Source organism: Ostrinia furnacalis, unplaced genomic scaffold (genome assembly GCF_004193835.3).
Source record: "Ostrinia furnacalis isolate ACB-3 unplaced genomic scaffold, ASM419383v2 OfSCF3022, whole genome shotgun sequence".
Lineage (NCBI taxonomy): Eukaryota > Metazoa > Arthropoda > Insecta > Lepidoptera > Crambidae > Ostrinia > Ostrinia furnacalis.
The window spans coordinates 1,454,231-1,465,930 of NW_021133261.1; the positions used below are offsets into that span (position 1 = coordinate 1,454,231).

An 11,700-nucleotide genomic window follows, 5' to 3' on the forward strand; every position below is an offset into this window, starting at 1 on the left:
TGACATTTGCGTCAAATATTAGTAACGGAACGCATATAACCTCAAAAAATATTTTTGAAAGAATTTTTGTTATGTCGTAATGTTATCGTAGTTATTTGTCTGGACGTTTTGCCTACAAATATGGCTAAATATATAGCTCAAATAATAGTGTTGGGTGCTCAAGTTGTCGGGCGAGCGTTCGCAAGGGCGTTGAAGCAAGAAATAGCAGCATCTCAGGAGGCAGCTAAGAGAGCTGGTGGTGGACCCGAAGGTGCTAGAAGAGCAGCAGCAAACGCCTCCACAGGCGTCACCCTAGAAGAAGCTATGCAAATTTTAAATTTAGATAAACTAGACCCAGAGAAAATTCAGAAAAATTACGAACACTTGTTCTCAGTGAATGATAAGGCGAAAGGGGGTTCATTCTATTTACAATCAAAAATTGTGAGAGCAAAAGAAAGAATAGACGCGGAATTCAAGCAAAAACAGTCGAAAGAAGAACAAAGTCGACCGAAGGACACATCGTGAGGCTACACTATGCCCGAACTGTATCATAGTTTAATATTTCGATAGTTTATTTCCATGGTAGTGACTTGTTTTAGAAAAACAAGTAGGAGTTTTGTAAAATATTTTATTACGTAGAAAATGATTACCACAATAGTGACTAGAATACATCAGTCTTCATAATATAAATGTGGATTATAATAATTATGTAATTTCTGCAAACAAAAACCTACAAAAGTAGTTATTTATGAAAGCATGCTTGTTCAAAAGCTTAGGCAAGACTACTACAATACAAAGGAATCATTAAATTTGTTAAGCATTTACTACATGTTAACATTTTATTACAGTCCCTTTAACTTGATATATACCAAACTCTGAATCTTTTCATGTACATACATAATTATACTTTCCAGTAAAATATACATAGATAGAAATCCTAAAACTACATCTTGTCTTTTGGTAAAACTGAGTAAAATTCCTCTAAAATAAATTATTAAAAAACATAAAATAAAAAAACAGTCTGAATAAATAAAATAGATTCAAAATATGTAAAAACACAATCATAATACTTGTGTCATTCAAAACTATTTGCAAAGGTCATTGATTTTCACAATGCCAATAAAAATTACACACACACAATATTGACCTTACACAACAGATATGTAAAACTTTACACACTACAATACAACTATGAGTATGATAAAAGATATCAGTTCAATATGACTAGAAAAAGTGGCAAACTTAGCTGTTATTTGGAAGAAAAAATTGAGCAAACATAGTTCATGTTTGAGATCAGAAAATGCAATTTTATCAACCACAGTTTGTTCCCATTCCATTACACTCTTTTTCCCACATAGGAATAGAGCACACTTCGCTGAATCCCTGCCTCGATACAACACTTAATAAATAGTTAGATAAACACACTACACTTAAATTTATATCAGCGGATACATCAGTCAACTTACAAGCAATAAGTAAGTTAATTTTACACCTTTTAATCGAAAATTAGGTATAAATCCAAAATTCTACTATGGTTTTACATCCATCAGAATAACAACCTCATACGGACTACATTCAGACATACCTAGAGTGCTACAAAGCCACCCGTAAAAACCTTTCTCAAAATCACACACATCCTTCCACCAGTTGGCCCCACTGAAGGTCAGCTGAACTATCCCAGCGTACAACCCCAACCCAGTAGTAAATATCACTATCAAAAATGGGTAAGACAATATTACCACAGGCGCTAGCAACACCTTTTTGATATAGCTGAAATTCTCAGTAACATGAGAGAATATGTTATACCAAGTCATGGTGCCAATATAAAAGGAATACATTGCAGAGATGCACGTCACAAATGGTATGCAGATCAAGCTGAATAAGAATACATGTAAACCATTGTATAGAGAACATTTTGATATATCCATCTTGTTGTATTCTTCTGCCACTATTGCAGCTTCGATAATTTCCAGTTCCTCTCTTGATATGTTCAGTTTAACATCAACATTCTGTCCTTTCTTCTTTCCTCTCTTGATTGTGCCTGTCATAGTCAAATAGGCATCTTTAGAGTTTTCAGTCAAAGAGCACTCAGGTGAAATTGAACCTTCTGACTCAACTCTTAGAGCAGTAATCTCAGTGTCTGTGTGCTCAGATTCCACTATGCCAGGGACAATATTGACCCTCTTTTTCCTTTTAGCACTATTTTTTAAGCTGTCTGTTAGTGTTCCCATTTCGAAGCTGTTTTCTGATTGGGTTTGAGATAAGCTGTTTGGTGTAGCAGAGGAGCTTTCATTGATATCGGAGTTCAAGATGCGGCAACTCTTTTGGATGTCACTTTCATTGCCCTCTCTCAGGTCTCCATGGCTGGAGCAGGCATCTGAGGAGTTTTCATAAATAGGAGAAAGATCAATAATCTCCCTGCTTGAATGTACTGTTGAAAGTGGTTGGTAACCATTATTCTGACTGCTTTGCACCTTCTGAGGGTCATCAGAATTTATTTCATTCAAGTCTTCATCATTCACATCATTTATTATTGGGAGATTGATCTTCATGTTGGATTTGAGTCCTTCCATTGTGGAGTGGATGATGCCATTCACAACATGTTCGGTCACTGGCGAGAGCCCGTTTTTGTATTTCGTTGGCATTTCTGCATCAATTGCACCCTGCAAGTGAAGATTTGATAAAATTATGTAAGTATCAACACTTTACCCATTTTGAAGATGTTTTTAACTTATCCTAGGAAAAAATAATAATATTTAAAAACGTGCAAATTTTGTGTGGGTTTTGTATTAGCCATATACAGAATTCAGTAGAAAACACAAACAGCGGCCGCGGTATACCACGGCGCCGGTACCTAAGATAAATTGCATTATAAAGGAGTTTATTAACTAACCAAACCAATAACAATAAGAGATCTAATACAAGACAGGTTTAAGTCGGTGCANCATTCAGGTGCATTTGCAACTATTTTTAATTTAAATAAACAGTAAGCAGCAAGGTTTAAATCAAAATAATCAACCTGAACACTTATGATGTGGTCGACATGGCTAGCAACTGGATTTTGCTTTTTTCCATTCCGTTTCTTTGGTAATATGAATATTGGTTGTTCCACTTTAGCCATTATGAACACAGAAGCAGCAAAATCTTAATTTAAAACAGAGAAATCCGGCTAAATAATTAAAATGGAACCAAACAATAAATTGATTATTTTTCTTTCAGGTTGAAACTAAAAGGTATTAAATTCAAAATATAATTCTTATGTCAATATAGGCCACAAGAAAGAGATAGCCGATTACGAGTATCTTAAGAGGAAACGAATTGGATAGCAATGTACTAACATCTCTCAATGTCTACTAAAACTGGTCGGGTTATTTAAGGTTCTGAAATTAACATATTAGTTAAAGTTAAATCCATTCATTAGTCTAATAAATTCATGAAACTTAAATATATTTTTGACAAGGTGTTGTTTTATTTTAGTATATTTTAATAATTGCATTTATACCAGTAAATAAAATCCATGATTTCTAAACGCATTTTACTGATTCTGCTGCTACGGACAAACTATGTAAGTTTATTTTTTATAATTATTTACTTAGTACTTTTTAAATTATTTTGCTACTTAGTACGTACTTTCTCTTCACAATAAAGTCAATAAACTTGAACGATGTGCTTCTGTGGTATTTTACCACAGAAGCATATCGTTCAATAATTATTTTAATAAAAACAAGTATACAGACAAGTTCAAAGGTAAAGTTTAAATAAAATCAGGAATTATTGAATACTAACTATAATTAGCTTATTTACATGTATGTTGTCAGTAAAATAAATATTATTTCTTTCATTTTAAATAAATGTTCTTAAATGGAAATTTAATTATCATCGAATTATACTTGTTAGCTTTTGGAACACAAGCGTTTTTGTTATGACAGCGGGCTGGATGTTGTTAATGTCATTAATGTCAATGTCAGACAATTTTCGAGGATTTTCCGGTTTTTCTTCAGACTCGCGTTAAAAACAAACTTCCTGAAAAAACTTAATAACTTACATTAATTCAACATGTTAAAAGTGCGTTGACTCTACTGTTAAATAATTGTGTTTTTTATCTCATGAATATTGGTTTATTTGTGTTAATGTGTTCTAACCTCTAACTTTAGGGTATGGTTAGTTTGGTCACCGGTGGTGCATCAGGTCTTGGGAAGGCTACCGTGGAGAGGTTCGCCAAGAATGGCGGGAAGGTTGTAATCCTTGACATCCAGGCTACACGAGCTCAGGAAGTTGCTAAAAGGCTTGGTGACAATGTTTTGGTTTCACCAGGTTCTGTAAGTTAAGTTTGTTTATGAAATATGTTTATAGCTTAAACTAATTACGTTGTTAATTTATTACATATTTCGATATTCTTCGAATGAAGAAAAGACAATACATAGCAGAGTAGGTACATAAGTTTTGATTTTATTGTAGCCTTTTTTTGTAAATGGTTGCAATAGAGAAATACACATCAATTTATTATAGTGGCATTGCATTCAAAATTTATTTCAAATTACCTAACAAAGTTTTGTACAATAAACTGTTATGAAACTGGAAATATTAAGAAAGTTTCCCTCCACATTTCAGGTTGTATCGGAAGAGGATGTAAAGAAGGCTCTAGATCTAGCTAAAAATAAGTTTGGTCGCTTGGACACACTAGTCAACTGTGCGGGGCACGCGGAGACTCATCAGATATACAACTTTAACAGAGGCCAAGAGTGTGGAGTGGATGGTTTTAGGAAATGTGTTGATGTAAGTTGACTTACAAGCTTTTATTTTAAACTTATAATATAAAACACAGTACATAATAAAGGCGGTAATCATTTACAATCAGGTGATCAGTCAGCTCCTGTCACATAAAAAAAAAGGTGAACTCAATGCTATTTGGCATTCTCCTCCAGTTAACTTTAGGGTTAAATTAAAAATAAATAAATATCCTTGGACATTTTACACTGCACCTAAATATACTAATTGTAAGTGAAATAGTGATGATTATAAGTTAATATAACTACCCAAAAGTGTGTTAAAAATAAAAGATCTGTATTGCTAATCTATTTTCAATAATTTCAATTTGTACTTTTAAAGAATCATACTTTTAATAGACATTATTTCTAAAAGACCAGTGGTAGTGACCAGTCTGTTGTGTGGACATCTGTCACTCGTGCTTTCCAGTACAGCTACCATCCGGTCACGTCCTGTGGCTGAAATGATGCTGATGATGATTTCTAAAAGAAGGTCTCTTGTAAACTTACCACAATCTTATTCTTGTAGGTCAACATAATAGGCACATTCAACACAATAAGACTGAGCTCAGGCTTGCTTGGCCAAAATGCGCCCGATGAAAACGGACAGAGAGGCGTCATCATTAATACAGCGTCCACAATCGCCTACGAAGGGGACATCGGTCAAGCAGCGTATGCGGCAAGCACTGCTGCGGTTATAGGAATGACCCTGCCAGTTGCTAGAGATTTGGCTTCAAAAGGGATCCGCGTTATGACAATAGCTCCAGGTTTGTATTTTAATAATTGTTTTTTTTTGTCACCTAGCAATGTGTGAATTGATTAATGGCACCAATAAATTCTTTTTAAATGAGCACTTAGTATAAATGAAATTGAAAAACTATTTTATTGTATTTTAAGGCAACTAAAATCTAATTATACAGCTTATATCAGTTTAGTAAGTTTATTTCAGTTTGTGAATTTAAAAAAGCATTAAATTTATCTGTTTGTTAATTAGATGGAATCAGAGCTTTTTCTTTGTATGGGAGCTCATAGACGAACGATAGTATATCGGCGACTGCTTACCACTTAAGTCGGCGACGATAGGCGACAGTCGCTGACGACAGTTGACAATAGACGACCTTCGCTGACGCATCGTGAATACAGTCGATGGTCACTTACAGTCGCCGATGCATCGCGACTTTCGAAGACGGGCAGTCACTAACGTATAGTCAGTGCGTGAGTCAGAGACTGTAGCCGATAATCGCCTAAAGTCGCTAACCGTCGGTTACCACTATCGCAAGCAGTCGCCGATATACTGTGTGTTCTGTGAGCTCCCTAACCTTGATATACTATGTTCATTTTTCAAAGTCACATCACTGACTCACCATCCTTCTTTCCAGGTATATTCGACACACCACTAGTCTCGTACTTGCCAGAGAAAATGCTAGAGTTCTTAAAAAGGATGTCACCATTTCCATCAAGGCTCGGCAAACCGGAGGAGTTTGCGCACTTAGTCACCAGCATCATTGAGAATCCAATGCTGAACGGTGAAGTGATAAGACTAGATGGGGCAAGACGAGTGTTCCCACTTTAGTTTAGTGTAGTTTAGGTTATTGTTAAGACTGTTATTTGTACAAATGTAGTGTGTGAGAGTTATAGGCGAACAAAATGGATTATGTTAATAAATAGTTGAGATTTAACTGGGTTAAAGTTGTTATTTAATTAATCGACTCGCGTACCTAAGCTAGTAAATACCAATACGTTATTGTGCTACAATCTGTGTAATTTGTCTGGGCTACTTTCTGACAAGTCACTATGTGGGACCATTTTAAATGGTAACGTCTTCATCAGATATGCTCATGCTCTTTACATTAGGTATCATTTGCCTAGACCGGGATTCGAACCTGAAATCGCAAAAGGCGTCGCAGTCAAAAGCGACAATCATCATGTATTCAAAGAGGAACTACATTATGTATATTCCATAGAACAATGATACAATCTAGCGCCCAATTGCAACACAATATAACCTTTGCTTGCAGTGCTAGGGAGACGCATAAAACACGGTATCAGCACTTTATTGCTGTTCTGATATGATATTGCTCTTCTGTATTCAGTAACTCATGGTGACAGCTCGATTGATGTTATCCTCCTACACATAGGGCCTACAGTACCCTATAGGACATAGGTCATGGTGTTTTAGCTGTAAAACTCGTTTTAATTCAATCTTTAAAACCGCTTCGACTGAATTTGAGCGTAAAAACCAACCGAATTGAGAACCTCCTCCTTTTGTTGAAGTCGGTTAAAAAGAAAAGTGACAAAACTAGAAAAAAAAATGCCTCTAAAAGTACCACCAGTACCTACCACCAACAATAAGGTCGTGCGTGGATTCAATTCCTAAATGGGCTAATAATTCGAATTTAAAGTAGACCATAGGTTGTTAGAAATTAAATTCAAATTAAATAACTGCTCATCCCAACTAATATTATAAATGCGAAAGTAACTCTGTCTGTCTGTCTGTCTGTCTGTCTGTCTGTTACGCTTTCCCGCTTAAACCTCGCAACCGATTTTGATGAAATTTGGCATAGAGATAGTTTGAGTCCCGGGAAAGAACATAGGATAGTTTTTATCCCGGTTTTTGAAACAGGGACGCGCGCGATAAAGTTTTTCTGTGACAGACAAAATTCCACGCGGGCGAAGCCGCGGGCGGAAAGCTAGTAATAATAAGTAAATTCCTAAGGCCAATAAAATAAACCCATCAAATTAGGCACTTATCTCTCCCAATCTGTGCATCAATCCACAGGTGTTCATTCTAAACAAGGCGTGTTCTGATGAAGTTACGGCGCCCAGCTTCGTCCGTCGCGACACGCAAACCAAATATCTCAATACATGAATAACTAGGCAGAAGGCGTCCCGCGGCGCCGCGCCCGCGCGGCTGACAAGGCATGAAGTAATGCCCCATGACAAACTGGCTCCCGCGCCCAAAGATTGAAATAAACGTGTAAGCGCAAATTTATTACTTCATTTCAGTTGCTGAAGGTATTGTTTGTTTATCGGATAAAGTACTGGTCCTTCGAGCCGGATGGACAGTTGTACTGGTCAAAACGCTTACTCCTAAATCGTTGAGATAAATTGTTTTTGTTTGATATGTGCTTGGGTATTATACAAAGTAGGTATGTGGATTCCATCTCAAAGGTTTATTCTTAAGAATATGCAAATTGTAGATTCTCAAGCAACTATAAAATATGTTAGACTGCACAATAAGTCAAATTAATACATGACTCCGGGTAGAAAAATTACGCTAAAGTCCCATACTTTACCGTAATTTATGGGTGTGTATTGGAAATTTATTTTCCTAGGTAGTTTTCGCTCCACTCACTCATATTACACACCGGAAAAACGATATGACATTTTGACGTCGACTCAACATAAGAGCTAGCGGAAGCATAATAAGAAGTAAGTTGGACGAGTAGGTGGTAACTTTATTATTACATGGTCATTCAGTAAATTCCGCAGATTTGTTTAAATATCACAGTCGAAAAAACATCCAAACAACATCAGAATTCTGTACCTAAGACATAGCCAGCAACTTCACGAATTCATTGCTCTTTCGACATTGTATTCACAGCTTGCGTGAAATTGTCAGCTTGATAACTTTCACAGGTTAGGCGCAAAGAAATTGGCTTTGTGACAACTCTCCTCGGTCTCCCCTATGTGCTTAAAACTTTACAAAACAACTAGTTAATGCAGGAATTTCTAAAAATGACTCTGGAAAATACCTTTCTATTGATTTCCGCGAGAAGTAGGTTCAGATTCAGCAGTTGAAAAACCGATCAACAAAGAAAATATTTTACGAAAAGAACCCGCTCCCGCTTTCGCGTACGCTTGTGATCCGCCGTTGTGTAACTAAACGGAGCCGCGTTTCTCTCAATGGCCTGTAATTTATATCGGGTGCCAATTAGCTAAGGCACCCACACCTAAGCTATTATAAGCAAATACTATGTTTAATTATCTAGTGAAAACTTTTCATATTTTCAATAATATTCATAAGCAAGCATGTAATCTTCATGTGCAGTTTGGTGTAATGTGAAATTTGGTTTAATGGAAGATTTCTCCACGATTATTGGAGAAATATTCTAAATTTACTTAGTTAATTTAATCAATTATGGTGATTATAAAATTTTTTACGTGTCGGCAGTGTCGGCCTTATGTAAGACTATAGCCATGATATTATTTACCTAACATAATAATAGGTCTTTCTTTTTCGAACAAGGGTGGATTCAGTTTGCAAATATCTTAAGCAGGTCCTAAGTAAGTACGTACGTAGGTTTCGTAAGAACTCTAACCACTCTAACCCATAATATCAAATTCGAGAAAATCTCACTCTTTTATCACTGGACCATGGTAGCACCATCCAATGCATCCTAATACTTGTAGATCCCACTTATGTACAAGTAGGACTACCTATAAAGTTTTTGATTGTATCAGAAACAAGCAGTTATTTGCGGCCTTTGCGGGTAAATTTCAATGCAGTAATCAGTCAGTAATCTAATAATTACTTGATTAACACTTTCATCGGATATTTTGTGATTATAATACGGGTGCTTTCATATGATAAGAGAACTAAGAAAAAGTTGGTTAATTACATTCATGCTTTCTCGTTAGTTATGTAGTAGGTATATCCAAGCAACTACTGGTTGGATAGTCAAAAAACAAAGAAAGTAATTTATTACATACTTAAACAATAATTTAAATAATCATTTGTACTTACTTTTGTAATTGTGGCGGTCTATAACCCAAAAACACGTCAAAGCTTGCCCTCGAAAAGCCGCTCACTTAATTAATTTAACATCATGCTGTCAAATAATTCTCAAAAAACATTAACATCTCCCTCAAAACTACAAGAAAAATGTTGTGAATGCCCAACTTAGACAGAAATATCGTTGAATTTCCTTAAAATTATTAACGTGCCCTTTCGGGGACAAGCATTTGTTAAATAATTGGAATAACTCCGTGAACAACACATCCTAATTAGATACATGGTAAGTTTGATGTTAACTGACCCCTCACTAGAATAGGGTTGTCAAATTAACATTTTTAACATGTAAAACTTGTAACGCAGGCGGAATCTAATTAGTTAGCTGCTTATTTCCGTTGTAGATACCTTTTAATAGTTTAACTTTCTACGTAGACAACTTTTGTTATACAGACAAGGACCTATTTATTGGCTTAAAATTAACGAAATAATACGCCCGTATTCACAAACGTTACTATGAGGTCTCACAGTGCGCGTGGACGCACAGGTATTCAACGCTGAGCGTTTGATTTGCGCAAGCATCGTTTGTGAACACGGGCGTAAGTTTTGACCACTCTGAAAATAGAGAGACTACAGAAAAATGTTTTTGGCGGGATTTAAACTTAGTTTTATGGTAGAAAAAAATTATATTTCTATTAAGATACTCTACCGGCGGCCTTTTAAGTTGTTATCTACATTTTTTATCCAGACAAAATTCCAAAGTCTCCACGAACCGCCAACCCTTCCCAAGCCCAGCGTTTTACGTAGAACTTTTTAATTATGTTACGTCTAATTATCGTCAGTTTAGTTAATAATTGTCGTAAAGGATTGACAATTAGCGATGTGTGTGGCGACAGGACAGCGGTCCGTTTACGTTGTGGGAGAACCATTGCGTTGTTGATACTTGTAGTTTATTTTTTGAAGTATGAATAATCGCCGACTTAAATATTGCGGTTTTAATATTTTACACCCCAGAGCCCCGATTACGGTAACTTTTAACGTCTACAATCCAGACGCGTTTCTGATGCGTTTCTGATTCTGCAATACGATTGGTCAAAACAGCTGACGTGCGCTGTTGAACGACCAATCGTATCGCAGAATCGAGAAGCGTGTCTGGATTGTTGACGTTAAAAGTTACCGTAATCGGGGCTCAGGGATGTTTCCTGGGTCAAAAAGCAAGAGTATATTAATTAGTCCGTCAGTTAACTTATCAAAAAATACTCTACACGTATTTTTCACTTTTTCAAACTAATGAAAATTTAAAGAGATAAAGCGCGCCAAAGTTCATAAGAAGAGGCCCGTGACGTCAATGCGTGCATAAAAGTGCCGCACGTTGTGACGTCGTGCGGAACTTCAACGCACCATAACTATGTAATTATTTGTTAGATTGACGAATAAAAATATATGTGTCCAATATTTTTTTATATTAAACATGACGGACTAAAAAAATTTTTTAGGAAACTAGCCTGTTATATTACGAGCAACCTTAGTGTTTTGTTGTCGTTGAAGTTTTATTACGTGAATAAGGCTACTGTAGTTATGTTTAGAGCGTGTCTGAGTAGTGTTGCATCCCTCAGGTTCGGCGAGGCAGTGGTGTCGCCGGTGGGCGCGGGCGGCGGCGCGGCTCGTATTATACAGGGTGGCCAGGGAGTTGACGTTCAAAGCTAAAATTTAGATTCCTTACATCAAGGTCTAAATCACCCTTATGTATGTTCTACGATTTTGCTTAGTTTGGGAGATAGAGTTAAGTAGGTAGTTTTGTGTTTTATTTCCTTAAATTTCACATATGGTTGGTTTTTAATTTTTTTCTCACTCTGGCGAGCACTTGTAGTTTGTTGTTTTTACTTATTTAGTTACGCTAGATAAGCTTCCAGTGAAGATCAACTCAGAGCAAAAATCTGAAAAGCCGAAAGCGTGGTGAGAAACGTGGCCGTGAAGCTCAAGAAAGCCGTCGTTTTTGCAAGTCAGTCAATATTGTCAGTAGTTTTCCCAAAAGTTGCATAGTTCATATATCAAGACCTCTAGAATACTAAAGTCTGATCCGGACGTAGGAACTACTTGCGTTTAAGTATTGAGGTTACAGTAAAAGAGGTTCTACGAAACCATTAGTAAATCACTACAACTAGTCGCCGCTTGCTCGACAAGTAACTTTAGACCTACTTGTTACTATCGGTCTTATAAAAT

At 36.2% G+C, this 11,700-nt stretch overlaps 3 protein-coding genes across 3 annotated transcripts; 2 read left to right on the plus strand and 1 right to left on the minus strand.

Moving 5' to 3' along the window:
- Positions 1-14: 14 nt before the first annotated feature.
- blp (mitochondrial import inner membrane translocase subunit Tim16) lies at positions 15-803 on the plus strand. The gene has a single exon (XM_028310510.1). The coding sequence runs from the start codon at positions 121-123 to the stop codon at positions 502-504; it is 384 nt and encodes a 127-aa protein (XP_028166311.1). The 5' UTR covers positions 15-120; the 3' UTR covers positions 505-803.
- LOC114357065 (transmembrane protein 169) lies at positions 539-3,207 on the minus strand. The gene is made up of 2 exons (XM_028310509.1): positions 2,999-3,207; positions 539-2,642 (listed from the first exon to the last, which is right to left on the minus strand). The coding sequence occupies exons 1-2, from the start codon at positions 3,098-3,100 to the stop codon at positions 1,509-1,511; spliced, it is 1,236 nt and encodes a 411-aa protein (XP_028166310.1). The 5' UTR covers positions 3,101-3,207; the 3' UTR covers positions 539-1,508.
- A 725-nt stretch (positions 3,208-3,932) lies between these two features.
- LOC114357052 (3-hydroxyacyl-CoA dehydrogenase type-2) lies at positions 3,933-6,383 on the plus strand. The gene is made up of 5 exons (XM_028310492.1): positions 3,933-4,044; positions 4,134-4,298; positions 4,591-4,755; positions 5,275-5,512; positions 6,125-6,383. Exons 1-5 carry the CDS (start codon positions 4,036-4,038, stop codon positions 6,316-6,318), a joined length of 771 nt encoding a protein of 256 aa, XP_028166293.1. The 5' UTR covers positions 3,933-4,035; the 3' UTR covers positions 6,319-6,383.
- Positions 6,384-11,700: the final 5,317 nt, after the last annotated feature.

What these genes read in the sequence shown, in the direction of transcription:
- blp (XM_028310510.1), top strand. Translation starts at nt 121, where the DNA reads ATGGCTAAATATATAGCTCAAATAATAGTGTTGGGTGCTCAAGTTGTC.
- LOC114357065 (XM_028310509.1), bottom strand. Translation starts at nt 3,100, where the DNA reads ATGGCTAAAGTGGAACAACCAATATTCATATTACCAAAGAAACGGAAT. An exon ending in ACCACATCATAAGTGTTCAG is followed by an intron (nt 2,643 to 2,998) that starts GTTGATTATTTT and finishes CTTCACTTGCAG; the next exon opens with GGTGCAATTGATGCAGAAAT.
- LOC114357052 (XM_028310492.1), top strand. An exon ending in GTTTTAGGAAATGTGTTGAT is followed by an intron (nt 4,756 to 5,274) that starts GTAAGTTGACTT and finishes TTATTCTTGTAG; the next exon opens with GTCAACATAATAGGCACATT. An exon ending in CGTTATGACAATAGCTCCAG is followed by an intron (nt 5,513 to 6,124) that starts GTTTGTATTTTA and finishes CCTTCTTTCCAG; the next exon opens with GTATATTCGACACACCACTA.